The sequence below is a fragment of the Giraffa tippelskirchi genome, chromosome 8, assembly GCF_054371585.1.
Source record: "Giraffa tippelskirchi isolate mGirTip1 chromosome 8, T2T-mGirTip1v1.2.pri, whole genome shotgun sequence".
Classification (NCBI taxonomy): Eukaryota; Metazoa; Chordata; class Mammalia; order Artiodactyla; family Giraffidae; genus Giraffa; species Giraffa tippelskirchi.
Genome location: NC_137282.1, coordinates 164,668,280 through 164,684,192, shown reverse-complemented (window position 1 = coordinate 164,684,192; position 15,913 = coordinate 164,668,280). Strand labels below are relative to the sequence as shown.

Genomic DNA, 15,913 nt, shown 5'->3' with positions numbered 1-15,913 from the left:
CAAGGTAGGGCACAGGTGGGCCTAGAAGAAAGTCCGGGAGCACGACTACAGTCTGGGGGAGCCGAGATTCCAGTTGAGGGCGCTGGAAGGAAACATCGAGCCTGAGGACAACCCGCCCACTTGAGGATCCAGGCGTAAGAGGCCTTGCCTGAAAACCAGCAAAAACGACCAAGACGCGCCTGCGCGCTGGAGGCTTCTTGACAGACACGCCCCCAGAGCAGTCAATCCCTGAGCTGTTGGGCGGGGCCTTCATCGCGCTCCGCACCCTCCCGGCGCCTATTGGCCAGACTGCCTCGGTCGCAACGCCGATTGGTCGCTCGTGCCTGACAGGGTACAGGCCGGCTGCTCGCCCTTCACTTCGCCTCAGCGCGGGAGGAGTGGACTTCGCTAGCTACTAGCGCGCCCCAGGCCGGGTTGGGCAGCGCCGCAGGACAGCGGGGAGACTGTCGGGAACACACCCTGAACAAACCTCATAACCCCTTAGCCTGATGGCTTCAAATTCCAGGGTGGGAGGCCCCAAATCCCATCAGCTTTGAGGAATCTGAGTCCTAATCTGAAGGAAGCTTGCCTCTTGTCAGCTTCAGGGACTACAAGTCCCTTCACCCACAGAAACACCGAATCCCCTAGTGCTGCGACCCTCAAATACCTAGAGTAACCCCAGTTCCCCTTAGCCTGAGGCACCCTAAAAATAGCATCACAGAGAGACCAAATTTCCTTAACCTCGGAGACCCTGAATACCTCAGCCTGGGAGCTCTTAAAACTCTTCGTCCTCAAGATCCCAACTGTCCTGCCTGTAGGAGACCTAAAGCGCCTTAATAAAAAAAAAACCCGATTTCCTCAGCCTCAAAGATCCCAAGTTCTCTCACCCTGTGCATTCTACATCAGCCAAAAGATCCCCAGTCCCCTCTGTCTGAAGAGCCCAGTTCCTTCAGCCCGTGTGACCCAGATCTCCTCAGGCCAAGTGACCTGTCGCTTAGACGTAGAACCCACGTTATGCCCAGATTTTTCTGAGTCCCCAGGCGGAGAGCCTTAAAACCCTTCTTGGAGAAATATTCCCTCTCCTGCGCTAGAACAGAGCCCTGATTTCAGCCTGAACCCAGTCCAGCAGTTAGGGGCTTCCAGGTCTCCTCAGGACTCCCTCCGTCACCCACAGACACGTCCCTCCCAGTGCCTTTCCTCGGAGGGGCTGGACTGTAGCGGAACCAAAGAAACCAAAGCTAGTTCACATCAGGCTGGTCTGTCATAGCTGGTCAGGGTCCGTCCATCCCACCAATACCCTCACCCCGACTCTCCCCTCACCTTCCTGCCCTGGACACTCCACTCAAGGAAGACAGACCAGGCTCTGGACAGTGATCTGGGCTATCTCAGCACCTTCTTCTTCCACAGGCACCTTGGCCTTGAGCACTCCAATGGCCATGAGGCCGAACAGGTCTCCAGAGGAGAGCACTGAGGGAGATGCCAGGAGAACAGTGTGGAAGCCCACGGTGAGAGACAGAGGCGGCAAAGCTGGGCTCTAAGCCAGCTCTATAGGAAGGACACGGCGCTGGTCCCTGAAGGACCACAGACTGCTTGCTTGGGCAGCTGAGTGAAATTCTCTGTGACCATACACAGGATGGGAATGCCTGGTCCTGTCTGAGATAGTGGGGTGCAGTGGGACAAAACAGGACACTAGCATCATCAACTGCTCTGTGTCCAGGGAGAGTTAGGAAAATGTTCAGTGTTTGTTCAGTTAAGCAGGACACAGTCGGGAAGGAAAGTCTTCATCCCTGCCTCACAGAGACCATCCAGTAGCTTCAGGCTACTCCCTGCATAAAAGGTGGAGGAGAAGGCCCAGCTCTAAGGTCTGACTTATATTAGTAAATCACTGATGAAATCTATTATTTTCCTTAGGCCAAAGATGCTTTCAAAGACATCTCTGTATACTTCTCCAAGGAAGAATGGGAAGAGATGGGAGAATGGGAAAAAATCCGATATAGGAATGTGAAAAGGAACTACGAAACGCTGATTGCTATAGGTAACAGGAAGTGCTGAGTGCCTGTAAGCCTGGGAAACATGAAACAGGTCTTCACCCTCAGTGCTCACTTGGCCCTCTCTTAGGTGGCTTCATTTGCTCACAGTTGCCTTTTGTGTGGAGACTAACCTGGAGGAAATTTTTATTGTTTTGTACTAAAGGGAAGTTGACCCTGCAGTGCAGAGCTCACCTCTTGCCTTGTTCTAGATTCTCCCAGCTCATCCTACTGATTTCCCTGACTTTGTGACACTTTCCATTGCTTCTGTGCTTTGTTCCTCCTTCTTATAACAAATATTTTGCTTCTTTCCAGGTTTCAGAGCCACTCGACCAGCTTTCATGCATCACCGCAGGCAGGTCATCAAACCCCAGGTAGATGACACTGAGGATTCTGATGAAGAATGGACACCAAGGCAGCAAGGTGAGGGGCCAGGAGGATTTAGAGGTGTCTTCCTGAAGCCAGCCTGCACTTAGGTCTCAACTACATCTCAGCCATTAGCAAAGAAAACATAATTTTCAGCATTCCAAAGTAGTTGTGGCCGAAAATTGACATAAGCCTGAGTGAAGATGAATGTATAGGTTTTCCAGTGTAAGTCTCAAAAGTTTTATGTTTAAAATTTATCATTCTTTTTAAATAGAATTATTTTTGCTAAACATTCTTAATGAAAGGCAGTTAAAGAAAACTTAGAAATAAATTCACCAAAGAGATTTAATACTAATCTCCTAATTGGTTATTGGATTAAATCTCTTAGAAGAGGAAATGATTAACATATTATGTCAAGATACATTATTTATGTATGTATATAAAACAACAACACATGATCTTCTTACCCTAAGGTGAAACTAATTCTTTGTTTTAATTCTGGGAAAGGGTTTGAGAGAACTGTTTATTCTCCCTGATCTTTCCCACATTTCACTGACCAGAGACAGCATCAGGTAAATAAAATGAAGCGCACTCATTATAAAATAGAAGTGAGCAGCTCACTTCCTCTTCTGCTGCTCAGACAGTGTAGAAGAGTTAATCTTGCTAGACTGGAGAAAACAATTTAGATAGTTCTATAATTCTCCATCTATGAACTTCTGCTCTCCCAGATTTTTAAAAATTGTTTATTTAGTTTTGGCTGCACTGGATCTTCGTGGCTGTGCACAGGCTTTCTCTGGTTGCAGTGAGTGGCTTCTCATCGCAGAGCACATGCAGGCTCAGTAGTTTGTGACACTGTGTCCTCTGCATCAGCAGGCAGATTCTCATTCACTGTGCCACCAGGGAAGTCCTTCTGTTCCCTTAGGTTATTAAAACTAGTGGACACAGTGCCTTCAGAGGCTAACATAGGAGGGTAAAGAAAGTCTCCATAAAACCCAGAGAAGAGATTTTAGAACTCCTCTCTGGATCCTGTCTGGAGTCACAACTGAACCAGAAGATTTTAAGTCTTAGCACTTACTAGTATGTGTATAGTTAATACCAAAGTCATTAAATTTAAACTAGAAAAAAAATAAAAGTAGTAAAAGGGACATGAAAACCAAACATTTGGTTGTCTGCAAAGGTTTTGACATGATGAGAGATTCTTCATAGGGAATACATACGCCACAGTTCACCATACCTCTGCACATCTTTATTTACCTTCTTAACAATTTCTGAGTGTATGGTACGCTCTTGCTATTTATGTACGCATTAGTGTTAGTGGCCATAGTGTTAATCGCTCCATCGTGTCCAACTCTTTGCATACCCATGGACTGTAGCCTGCCAGGCTCCTCTGTCCATGGGATTCTCCAGGCAAGAATACTGGAGTGGGTTGCCATTTCCTGCTCCAGGTGATCTTCCCAACCCAGGGATTGAACCTGCGTCTGTTGCATCTCTGCATTGCAGGCGGATTCTTTACCTCTGAGCCACCAGGGATATATATACACATTGCTGTACAACAAATCTGTAGAACTTTTCCATCTTGCTTGACTGAAGCCCTAACCCACTGAGGAACAATTCTCTAATCCTTCCTCCTCATAGCCCTTGAAAACCATGATTATATTTTCTGTTTCCATGGATTTGATTAATTTAGATACCTCATAGAAGTGGAATTAGGCACTATTTGTCTGTTTTGGATTGGTTCATTTCACTTAGCATATCATCAAGGCCCACCCCTGATGTAGCATATGACAGAATTCTTTTTTAAGGCTTAAAAACATTCCATTGTGTCCATGTGTATATAACAGATATAAGATATATCTTACATATAATCTTTGTTTATCCACCAATGAACATTTAGATTGCTTCCACATCTTGCCAACTGGGAATAATGCTGCAATGATGCATAGATGTCCACACTATTTATTCAAGATCTTGCTTTCAATTTTTTATGGAAATACACTCTTGAGTGCAATTGCTAGATCATACAGCATTTCTAATTTTCTGAGGAAACTCCATACTGTTTTCTATGAAGATTGCAACATTTTACATTTCCAACAATAGTGTATAAGGGTTCCAATTCCTCCATATCCTTACCAAACTTGCTATTGTCTTCTTATTCATATTGCCCATCACAGAAGGTTTCAATTTGTATTTCCCTATTGATTAGTAATATTGAGCATCTTTTCATATGATTGTTGGCCATTTGTGTATCTTCTTTGGAGAAATGTCTATTGAATTCCTTCTCCCACTGTGTTAGTCAGCTCAGACTGCCATAACAAAACAAACTGCATGCCTTAAATCACAGAAATTTGTTTTCTTACAATGCTGGAGCATGGAAGTTTGATATCAGGGTGCCATCGTGGTCAATCAGGTTCTCTTCCTGACTTATAGGTAGGCTTCATATTGGTGAATGCTTATTAACCCCTTATCAGATACATACTTTACAAATATTTTCTACCATCCTTTTCACTCTGTTCACTGTGTCCTTTTGCTGCACAGAGGTTTTAAGATTACTGTGATCTCATTTGTCTATTTTTACTTTGTTACTAATACTTGTGCACTTGGTACCATATCTAAGAAATCATTGCTGATTCAGTGTCATGAAGCTTCACCTTTGTTTTCCTCTAAGAGTCTTATCAAATCTTGCATTTAGGTCTTTAATCCATTCTGAGTTGATTTTTCTTCATGATGTAAGATGTTTGTTATTTTGCATATGGATATTTTGTTCCCCAGCACCATTCATTATAGGGATTAAACTTTCCCTGTTGTCTTGACGCCCTTGATGAAGATCATTAGACCATGTATCCAAGAGTGTATTTCTGTTTATTTCTGGCTGTCTATTCTGTTCCATTGATTGACATGTCTGTCTTTATGCCAACGGGCTTCCTCAGTGGCTCAGCAGGTGAAGAATCTTCCTTCAATGCAGGAGACACAGGAGGTACAGGTTCAATCCATGGGTTAAGAAGAGCCCCTGGAGAAGGAAATGGCAACCCAGTCCAGTATTCTTGCCTGAGAAATCCCCTGGACAGAGGAGCCTGGTGGGCTACAGCCCAAAAGGTCACAAAGAGTCAACACGACTGAGCGACTAAGCACACACTTTATGCCAAAACTACACTCTTTTGGTTCCTGTACCTTTGTAATATGTTCTGAAATCAGAGGCCTCCAGCTTTGCTGTTCTTTCTAAGATTGTTTTGCCTATTTGGGGTCCTCTGAGATTTGGTATTAACTGTAGGATGGATTTTCTATATCAGAAAAAAATTCCATTGGGATTTTAATAGGAATTGCATTGAATCTTTAAATTGCTTTGGGTAGTATGAACAGCTTAATAATACTAAGTCTCCAAATCCATAAACATGAGACGCCTTTCTATTTATTTGTGTCAGATTCCTTTCAGCAATACTTTGTAGTTTTCAATGTATAAGTCTTTCATCTCCTTAAGTTCACTCCCAATTATTTCATTCTTTTTGATGCTATTATAAATAAGATTATTGGGACTTCTCTGGTGGTCCAGAGGCTAAGACTCCACACTCCCAATGCAGAAGACTTGGGTTCAGTCCCTGGTCAGGGAACTAGATCCCACATGCCGCAACAAAGACCTGGCACAAATAAATAAATAAAAATAAATATATTTTTTAAAATTTAAATTTAGATCTTGAATATAGTTTTAAAAAAATAAAAAATAAATAGGATTGTTTTCTTATTTTCCTTTTTGGAATGGTCATTGTTCATGCATGGAAAGATATTTGAATGTTGATTTTGTACCATGCAACTTTCTGTGCAGGTTTTTTTTGTGTGTGGAATTTTAAAGATTTTTCTGTACATAAAATCATGTCCTCTGTGAACAGACATAATTTTACTTCTTTCTTTCCAAATGTAAGCCTTTTTTTCCTTTTCTAACCTAATGCCCTGGCTAGGACTTCTAACATTATAGTGAATATAAATGTTGAGAATGGGCATCCTTGCCTTTTTTTCTGAATCTTAGAGAAGTTTTCAGCTTTTCACTGATGACTATGATGTTAGAGGTAGACTTTTCATATATGACCTTTATTATATTGCAGTCACTTCCTTCTATTTCTACTTTGTTGGGTATGTTTGTCATGAAAGGCTAGCAAATTTATTAGATACTTTATGGATATCAGATGAGGCACAGATGAAGTTTCATATTTTTTTTTAATTTTAAGAAAATTATGTAATGCTCCCAGTGGAAGCATAGGAGTTGATGATACAGAAATCATTTTCCATTCCTCCTTTGGTAATCCTTGTCCTTGTCACTCTCTGGCTCAGAATTATGTGTCCTTAATTAGAATGCCCAGTGTTTGGAAACATTTACCAACCAAAACACTGATTCTCATCATTTTTTAGGGAAACCTTCTTCAGTGGCCTTCAGAGTGGGGCACAGTAAACACCAGAAGGTGAGTATTTCCCAAATCCTGTTGCCAAAATATCCTTCTCATGAACTCAGTCACAGGTGAGGACAGGAGAGAACACAGAGCTCCTGGAGCCAGTTGCCTTCCTGTCCTGAGTCTTTAGCACCGTGTCTGGTATCATCACCATCTTTATAGTTAGTAAGAACAGCAACAACAGTAGGCTGTTCTATTGTTACTTTATTTTCCCAATATTTCAGACTTTAAGCATTTTATGTGAATAAACTTACTTAAACCTTAAAACAATCCTACAGTACCTATAAGTAGGTATATAGTTATCACCATTATAGACCACAAAACTGAGGTAAAAAAAATGATTGATTATATGCCTGAGATCACAGTATCACTGGTAGTGCAATCTAATCCAAAGCACTTTTTCTAAACTCCTTACAAAATGATTAAAACTTCCATAGTTTTATGGAGTTTATTCATACATCTTTATATCATTCATCTGAGAGATGTTTTCAATCTCAGTTATTTTGTGCTGTGCTAGGGAGGGATATGCTAAGACATCAACTAAGGGAAGCTTAAGGACATGCTGGGCAGTTTGTAGAGTGGACGGTCCAAGATGATGAAGGCGACAGGATCCCTACCTCTGAGCCTCCCACTCCAATAAGAGGAAGCAACTCGCAACCCTGACACGCCTCTGGTTTATGACTGAAAAGCAACAAATAAGAAAATAACTGAAGGGCTTCACATAGGTTACCCACTTTATTGAGTAGAAACTCATCATCTGGGCATCACTTCAAATGCTCATTCTTGCAGGAGGAAGTAACAAGTCCTGCCCCTGAGCTCTGATTAGGAAACTCTCATGTTTGGAATCATTTGTTTAGCCTGCCCTGTGTTGTGAGCTTTGAGAGCCTAGCCCATACCCATTAATTCTCAGAAGTCTAGACCCAGCTCAAAGCCCCCGAGGGCCCCCTGAATGTTTTGTGAATGAGTGACTCCACATTTAAACATTCATCTAGGATTAAGAAGGTCAAAGAATGATAAAGATAGTATCAGTGAGCTAGACTTCAAATATAGAGGCAGTTGAAAGGGTAAATTGATGGCACGGATGTACGCTCACATTCACACTGTACTAAATGGCTCACACAACGATTTGTTGAAATGTTATTAAATTCCATGTCCACTGTAACATTAAGAATTAGCATGTATACCAATTTACGGATCAGGAAGCTGAGGAGAACCAGCTAGTCATACAGCCTTGTTCAAGCAGAACTGATGAGGCCAGCTACTTTAATTCCAAACATTGTCTCTAGGACACAGCAACCTGCAACTTTCAGCTCATTTTCTTTATTGTCTAAATGTGTTTCTGCCGATCGTCTTTTCTCTTCTCAATCTCACTGCTTTGTCACCTTATTTTCCAGATGTGTTTTGTCCCCTCCGTAATTTTCCATACTTCCTCATCCATCAAAGGTCCACTAATAAATAGAAAACCCCCGGATTTCTCTATGAGCCCTTACCCTCTTCTTTCCCTGACCTCCAGCTATTCTCCCTGCCTTGCTCTCACTTTTATGCAGAAAGTTGAAGGGAAAGAACCTTAAGATATGAATTCTAGTTTTGATTCACTACCCACTTAGGTCCTTATTTTACACTCCAGTGTTCAGACCCCCCCCCCCAAGGTATTTCCAAGAATTGTCAAAGTATTAACTAAAGTCATGCATGTGACAACACTTCATAAAGTCCTAAAGAACTAAAGAAATGCATGCTGTCTTTTACTCACCTGGAAGGGAATGTCCAGGGCACCATTAAGTAAGGAATCTAGTTTGAAGGAATTGCCAGGAGCAGCAAAATTGCTGAAGACAAGTGGCTCCAAGCAGGCTCAGAAATCGGTGCCCCCTCCCAGAAAAGCAAGGACCCCTGGACAGCACCCCAGACAAAAAGTCGGTAAGAGAAAATTTGGGGAGTTCCTCTAATTCCTGTAGAAAAGCTAATAAGTATGGCCTAGGTATGTGTCATGGACTTTGGGTAGGCTTGGGTTTAAGATGGACTGATCTGGAGAAGGCAATGGCACCCTACTCCAGTACTCTTGCCTGGAAAATCCCATAGACAGAAGAGCCTGGTAGGCTGCAGTCCATGGGGTCGCGAAGAGTCAGACACGACTGAGCGACTTCACTTTTACTTTTCACTTTCATGCATTGGAGAAGGAAGTGGCAACCCACTCCAGTGTTCTTGCCTGGAGAATCCCAGGGACGGGAGAGCCTGGTGGGCTTCCGTCTATGGGGTCGCACAGAGTTGGACACGACTGAAGCGACACAGCAGCAGATCTGAGACATGAAGTTAGCAATGGGGCCTTGGGGAAATCTTATATATTTTCTGAGGTCCTGATTGCTCATCCGTAAAGTGAAGATAAGGATACATAACTCATATAGTGTTAGAAAGCATTACATTAAATGCAAAAGTGCTGACACTTTTTTGAACTAAAAGTAGTTCAATAAATCCAGCTGTGATGATAGGGACCACGCTTTGTTAGTGTTTATGCCCAGACCTCTGCTCAATGCCTTATGAGTCATGTGCCCTTAACATATATTTTCTGAGTAGATGTGTCAGTGAACTATTTCCTAATTAAGAATGTTGGGAAGTTAAACCTACTTACAGGAAGTGCAGGACACTATCACTGAACCTGGCATCTGTGTTCAGTGTGGAGCCTCAGCCTCCTGAACCAGTAGTTAAAGGGAGAAGAAACAAAGTATAGAGAAGGGACTTCCTGGCGGTTAAGTGGTTCAGACTCCAGGCTTCCACTGCAGGAGGCGGGGGTTCCATTCCTGGTCGGGGAACTAAGATCCCACAAGCCATGCATCATGGCCAATAAACAAATAATGTAACATTGAAACATAAAATGACAAAAGTAAAAGTTTGAAAAATACATGTAAACAAGTTTTAACAAAGTGTATAGATGGACAGGTAGGAGATCTCACACTTTCCGATAAAACAGGGACTAACTCTCCAGACCCCACCAGCCTTGCTTAGCTTCTGTTCTCCATCTTAGAACTCAGAAGGAAGGAGATTGGAGTGAAGAGGTACAGCCTACGAGAAAGAAAGGGCCATGTGTACCAAGAGGTCAGCGAGCCCCAGGATGACGACTACCTCTGTGAGTGACCCTGCTGCCCCACTCACGGAGAAGGGGTTACGAGGCCTTGGTCCAATAACCTCACCTCACCGTTTGGTCCCCCAATCATCCCCTTCCTCTATGACTTGGGGTACAGGGTCCAGGCCAAATGCCGTGAGTGCCCCAGTTCTTTCTGAAGGTCTTTACGACCAGCAACATCATTATACCTCCCCTCATCCCTGTTGCTCTCGCCTCCAGATTGTAAGGAGTGTCAGAACTTCTTCATCGACAGCTGTGCTGCCCACGGGCCCCCAACCTTTGTAAAGGACTGTGCAGTGGAAAAGGGGCATGCCAACCGCGCAGCCCTCACTCTGCCGCCTGGGTTGAGTATCAGACTGTCGGGCATCCCTGAAGCTGGGCTTGGAGTGTGGAACGAGGCGTCCGATCTGCCGATGGGCCTGCACTTTGGCCCCTACGAGGGCCAGATCACAGACGATGAAGAAGCCACCAACAGTGGATACTCCTGGCTGGTGAGAAATACCCCTGTTTCCCTGTCCTCTGGCCTCTAATCCCTTGTGTGTGGTGGTGGTGGTGGGGGGTACTTCATGTCTACCTGGGAGGATGCAGATGGTGATGACACGATCGGCAATGACACAGGCAGCCCTGTGTACTGTGTGCACTGGGCATGAAGGGCAGGAACACAGGACTTCCATCTAAAGGTCAGAGGAAGGTGGAACCACAGTGGTATAGGCACTCAGGACTTCTGTATAAAGGTCAGAGGAGAGTTGGGGCACAGTGGTACAGGCACACAGGACTTCCATCTAAAGGTCAGAGGAGAGGTGGGACCACAGTGGTACAGGCACACAGGATTTCTATCTAAAGATCAGAGGAGAGGTGGGAGCACAGTGTACAGGCACACAGGACTTCTGTATAAAGGTCAGAGGAAAGGTGGGAGCACAGTGTACAGGCACACAGGACTTCCATCTAAAGGTCAGAGGAGAGGTGGGAGACAGTGGTCCAGATACACAGAGGTGACTCCTCCCTTGTGGAGCCCTTGCCTTCAATGAACCAAGAGACTCATACTTGGAATGATGAATAAGGAGCTTATCGTGTGGTCCGACTGGCAGTTGAATCCATGCAGGCTGAAGAGCAACAATGACAGCAGAGAGGAATAGTCCTTCTATTACTTCCTACCAAAAAAATAAGAGAAGAAAGCTTGTAACTCTTTTTCTGACACTCAGATCACCAAAGGGAGAAGCTGCTATGAGTATGTGGATGGAAAGGACACCTCTTTGGCCAACTGGATGAGGTGAGTGCAGTGAGTCTGCAGTTTGTAGATGTCCCTCCTCCCTCAAGCCCACACCCCTTTCCTTCTCAACCTGTCTCCCTCAATAGCTTTCACATCTTCTTTCCTCTTTTCCCTCCATATCATGCTTTTTCATTTCAAAAGACATTAGAAAGAAGGAAATAAAAATATAGCATGTGCCCTCAAAATACAAGTCTATATGCTGAACAAAACTGGGGGACTTGAAAACAACTTTAGGAGTCTAGATTCACTAGGAACACTTTAACTCACTTAATTGACACTTACCAAGCACTTAATGTTTCAGTTTAGACAGTGAACTTCATTACTGAAGCAGATCACACAACCCATGTCCTTTTGGAGAACATACTGCAGAAAGACATTACCCAATTGATTTTAGGAACAGTAACCTTAATTTTTCTATCTTTGAGTAACTGCACAGAGCCAGGATAACCTAACACGGGAGACCTTGAGTCCATGTGGGCAACAACCTCCCCAAGCTCGGTTCCAGTGAGAAGTGAGCCCTGAGGCCTGGGAAGGAATGGGGGGCAGGATGGCTGTGAGCATGGCCATCCTCTGAAGGCCTCTCCTTTCATCAGGGCAGGCAGAAAGTGAATAAACTATTACTGTTCTGGGTCTCAAGCTAAGTCAGAGCACTCTCCAAGTTTCCATGGAAGGGGGTGGGCAAGTAAATAGGGACCTGCATACACGTGGAGAGATTGGAGGAAAACCTTGGGAGAGAAGGCAGGCTGGGGTGAGTGCTGAGGGGTGTGTGCTAGCAGAGGAGCACCAAGTCCTGTGGAATGAAAGAGAACTTAATTCAGAGTTTAGAGGAGCTGGAGGTCACCAGCCTCAGGGGCAGTCCAGGTGGAGACATGTCTGGAACTGGGCTCTATAAAACGGCTAATTAGGTAAGGAGAGAAAAGCAGCCAAGAAGAGGACCAGAAACAGGATCTGGAAATGGGAATTCACACGGCCTGGTCGAAGGTGTGAACAGAAGGTCCCCATGAGGGGTGGTCGGAGCCACGGCGGCCTCAGAGCCTGAAGGCAAGGAGCTGGGCATGGTCCGACAGTGGAGGGCAGTCATCACCTGAGGTTTCTTTCCCTTTCCCGGCCTCGACCCCAGGTACGTGAACTGTGCCAGGGATGACGAGGAGCAGAACCTGGTGGGCTTCCAGTATCATGGGCAGATCTTCTACCGAACCTGCCAGGTGGTCAGGCCGGGCTGTGAGCTGCTGGTCTGGTACGGGGACGAGTATGGCCAGGACCTCGGCATCAAGCGGGACAGCAGGGGGAAGCGCGAGCTCGCAGCCGGGAGAGGTGAGCGCAACCCCTCTTCCAGCACCCCAGCCCATCCTGGGGAGCCTCCCTGGTCCGATTCCGAAGCAGAGTACAGTCCAGTCTAAAGTCAGTCAAGTCATCATTAAAATGCCTCAGAATTTGATTCATTTCATATGACTGTTAGGAAAGATTTTTATATTAAAAATGTTAGTTCTAATTTTCAAAATTTTATGCAAAAACTATGTCACATCACCTTCTGCTGAAAGGCTCAGAAGCAAACTGCAAGTTTCCCAGCACCGACCCGCCCTCTCACCTTTCCCTGTTTCTTCCTCATTTCCTCCCATTTCTAAGCGACACGTGTACAGTGATTTGCATTCAGTCCCTGTTTCAGTTTGTTGTCATGTGAGCTCATACTCTGTGCCAGACAGGGCTCCACCCACCGAAACAGACAGAACCACTGCCCTGGGGCAGCACGGGCTTCATACCAGACAGGGGCTGGTGCTCTGAGGGAAACAGCGCAGGAAAAGTGCCTCGGATCAGCGTGAGCAGAGGGTGGACTGTGGCGCAGGATGGTGGGGCAGGGTCTCTGCAGAGATAACACCCCTGGGAAAGGATTCCAGGCAGGGGAGCAGCCAGTGCCGCAGCCCCAGGGCCGGGACGAGAGGCCATGCCCGTGGTCGCAGGAGGAAGCACAGAGGGAGAGGAAGGAGGCTGGAGAGGAAGGAGGCTGGACCAGACATGGAAGCCTCAGGGCCCGTGTCCACGTGCAGGCCCCGGGGGTCTTCCTGGGTGACACAGAACAACCGTGAGGCTTTCAGCTGCAAGCGGCACGTTCTCTGTTCTGTGACGATGCTTTGGTTCATTTTGGGGAAGAGACAGCAGCGGGGAGTCCCCTCAGAGGTCAGCTCATTGCCAGACACGAGGTGAGAGTGGGCTGGCTGAAGATGCACGGGAGTGAGGGTGTGAGGAGTCTGGCCGGAGATGTATTTTTAAACAGGACTTCCTAGTGCATGTTAAATGGACTAAGACTGAATGAAATAAATGAGGTATGAATACTGCTGAGGCTTGAGAAAGGACATGCCTTTATTTTATGATTTATGGAAAACTGAGAGAGGAGCAATTTGTGAACCAGTTAGGGCAGCAGGAGCCAGAGACCTGTAGTCAGTGGGACCTGGGCCACTCGGTCTCGTCCATTCTGAAACCCACTTCCTGCAGAGATCGGCACAAAGGCTGCTCTTTGAACAAGGACCCATAAATTCAGCTTTACTCACACCTGCTCTAACTACCCACTGTGCTCCCTCCCATATGCAGGGAGCTCCAGGCCAGGCACCCCTAACTTAATAGACCCTTTCTCCTCACAGGGAGCCGCTCAGGAAGATTCCACCTATGTCATCAAGTCTTATCGCTCAGTAGGGTAAAATACCTGTGACCAGGGTGACATGACTTTTCAGATACTTACACGCATGGAAAAGTCCCTGCAGATCCACCTCTATCAGGAGAGACGCTGCCTCTGATGTTGCAGGAAGGTCCCTAGTCTGGGTGATATGTAGAAAAGGCCCTTGACACAGGCTTCCTGGATTTCTGTAGATGTAGTGAACAAGAATGGAATGGAAAAGTGGACTGTAAAGACTCACTTGATGGGAGACAAATCGTGCGCTGTCAACACTTAGCTGATTAGTGGGCAGGCCTTCCCATGACAAACCAGCTACCTGACCAAAAGCTTCCTCTTTCAGGAGAACTGAAGCCCAAGATCCACCCATGCGCCTCCTGCTCTCTGGCCTTCTCCAGTCAGAAATTCCTCAGCCAACACGTCCAACGCAATCACCCCTCTCAGACGCTCCTGAGACCATCTGAAAGAGACCACCTCCAAGCAGAGGATCCCTGCCCAGGCAATCAAAATCAGCAGCAGTAATATTCCGATCCACACAGCCCGAGTGACAAACCTGAGGGTCGTGAGGCCAAGGACAGGCCCCAACCTTTGCTGAAAAGCATAAGGCTGAAGAGGATTTCAAGGGCCTCTTCCTACTCACCCAGAGGGCAAATGGGGGGTTCTGGGGTGCATGAGAGAATGACAGAAGAGCCCAGCACAAGCCAGAAACTGAATCCAGAGGACACAGGCAAATTATTCTTGGGGGCAGGGGTCTCAGGGATTATGAGAGTCAAGTACGGAGAGTGTGGGCAAGTCTCCAAGGATAGGTCAAGTCTCATCACACATGAGAGGACACACACAGGGGAGAAGCCCTGTGTTTGCGGGGAGTGTGGGCAAAGCTTCAGTCGGAAGTCCGTTCTCATCAGACACCAGAGAACACACACAGGGGAGAAGCCCTATGTGTGCAGGGAGTGTGGGCAAAGCTTCAGTGATAAGTCAAATCTCATCTCACACCAGAGGACACACACAGGGGAGAAGCCCTATGTGTGCAGGGAGTGTGGGCGAAACTTCAGTCAGAAGTCAGTCCTCATCAGACACCAGAGGACACACACAGGGGAGAAGCCCTGTGTTTGTGGGGAGTGTGGGCGAAGCTTCAGTCGGAAGTCCGTTCTCATCAGACACCAGAGGACACACACAGGGGAGAAGCCCTATGTGTGCAGGGAGTGTGGGCGAAGCTTCAGTCAGAAGTCAGTCCTCATCTCACACCAGAGGACACACACAGGGGAGAAGCCCTGTGTTTGCGGGGAGTGTGGGCGAAGCTTCAGTCGGAAGTCCGTTCTCATCAGACACCAGAGGACACACACAGGGGAGAAGCCCTATGTGTGCAGGGAGTGTGAGTGAGTCATGACCAACAAACCACATCTTAGCCACAGGAGGATTACTGCAGCCACCCCATGCCTCAGCTCTAAGGGGGCCTCAGAGGAGGTCTATGACCCGTTACTGTCCCCAAGAGTATGAGGAGAGACTTCCCAGGTGGTCTAGTGGCCGAGACTCCAATGGAGAGACCCATGTTCAATATCTGATTGGGGAACTAGCTCCCACATGCTGCAACTAAGACACAGCTCAGCCAAGTAAATAAATACATAAATAAATATTTTAAAGAAAGAGTGTGATAAGCACAGAATTAGTTGATTAAATAGACCTTCCACTTTCATGACAGGAGAGGAGGTAGATAAACAGCAGAGGGTTTCTTAAGTGTTCCGGAGATGTTCATGCCAATTGCCTTCGTGGTTTTTTGTACTCCTCTTCTAATAAATTTTGTCTCCAAACAAATCTGAAGCCCAGACTACGTATGCATTCTCCCCTTATTACTGAGAGCAGTGGGGTCCAGTGGTAGCTGAACCCCTGGGAAGGCATAATTCTGGAGCCAGCACAGTTAGGCACTGGACAGTCAGTTCCTGGGTCCAGGGAGAGGAATCTAGGGTTTGAGACAGACTCATCAAGGAAGGGAATTCCCCGGCCTCCTGGGAAGTGTGGCCTCTCCTCATTATAGAACTTGACCCTCCTTTGGCCTCT

At 46.1% G+C, this 15,913-nt stretch overlaps 1 protein-coding gene and 1 pseudogene across 1 annotated transcript; both read left to right on the top strand.

The window, feature by feature from the left end:
- The first annotated feature begins 321 nt into the window (after positions 1 to 321).
- Positions 322 to 15,670, top strand: LOC145517642 (histone-lysine N-methyltransferase PRDM9-like). Its single transcript, XM_081520607.1, has 11 exons — positions 322 to 506; positions 1,387 to 1,484; positions 1,891 to 2,014; positions 2,322 to 2,429; positions 6,771 to 6,820; positions 8,566 to 8,722; positions 9,825 to 9,926; positions 10,143 to 10,414; positions 11,126 to 11,193; positions 12,314 to 12,507; positions 14,202 to 15,670. The coding sequence occupies exons 2-11, from the start codon at positions 1,410 to 1,412 to the stop codon at positions 14,378 to 14,380; spliced, it is 1,329 nt and encodes a 442-aa protein (XP_081376733.1). The 5' UTR covers positions 322 to 506; positions 1,387 to 1,409; the 3' UTR covers positions 14,381 to 15,670.
- On the top strand, positions 3,285 to 3,416 carry LOC145519330 (small nucleolar RNA SNORA26; annotated as a pseudogene).
- Positions 15,671 to 15,913: the final 243 nt, after the last annotated feature.

Coding starts and splice junctions, on each gene's coding strand:
- LOC145517642 (XM_081520607.1), top strand. CDS start 1,410: ATGGCCATGAGGCCGAACAGGTCTCCAGAGGAGAGCACTGAGGGAGAT. Junction 2,015..2,321: donor CGAAACGCTGATTGCTATAG/GTAACAGGAAGT, acceptor GCTTCTTTCCAG/GTTTCAGAGCCACTCGACCA. Junction 12,508..14,201: donor CGAGCTCGCAGCCGGGAGAG/GTGAGCGCAACC, acceptor TTCCTCTTTCAG/GAGAACTGAAGCCCAAGATC.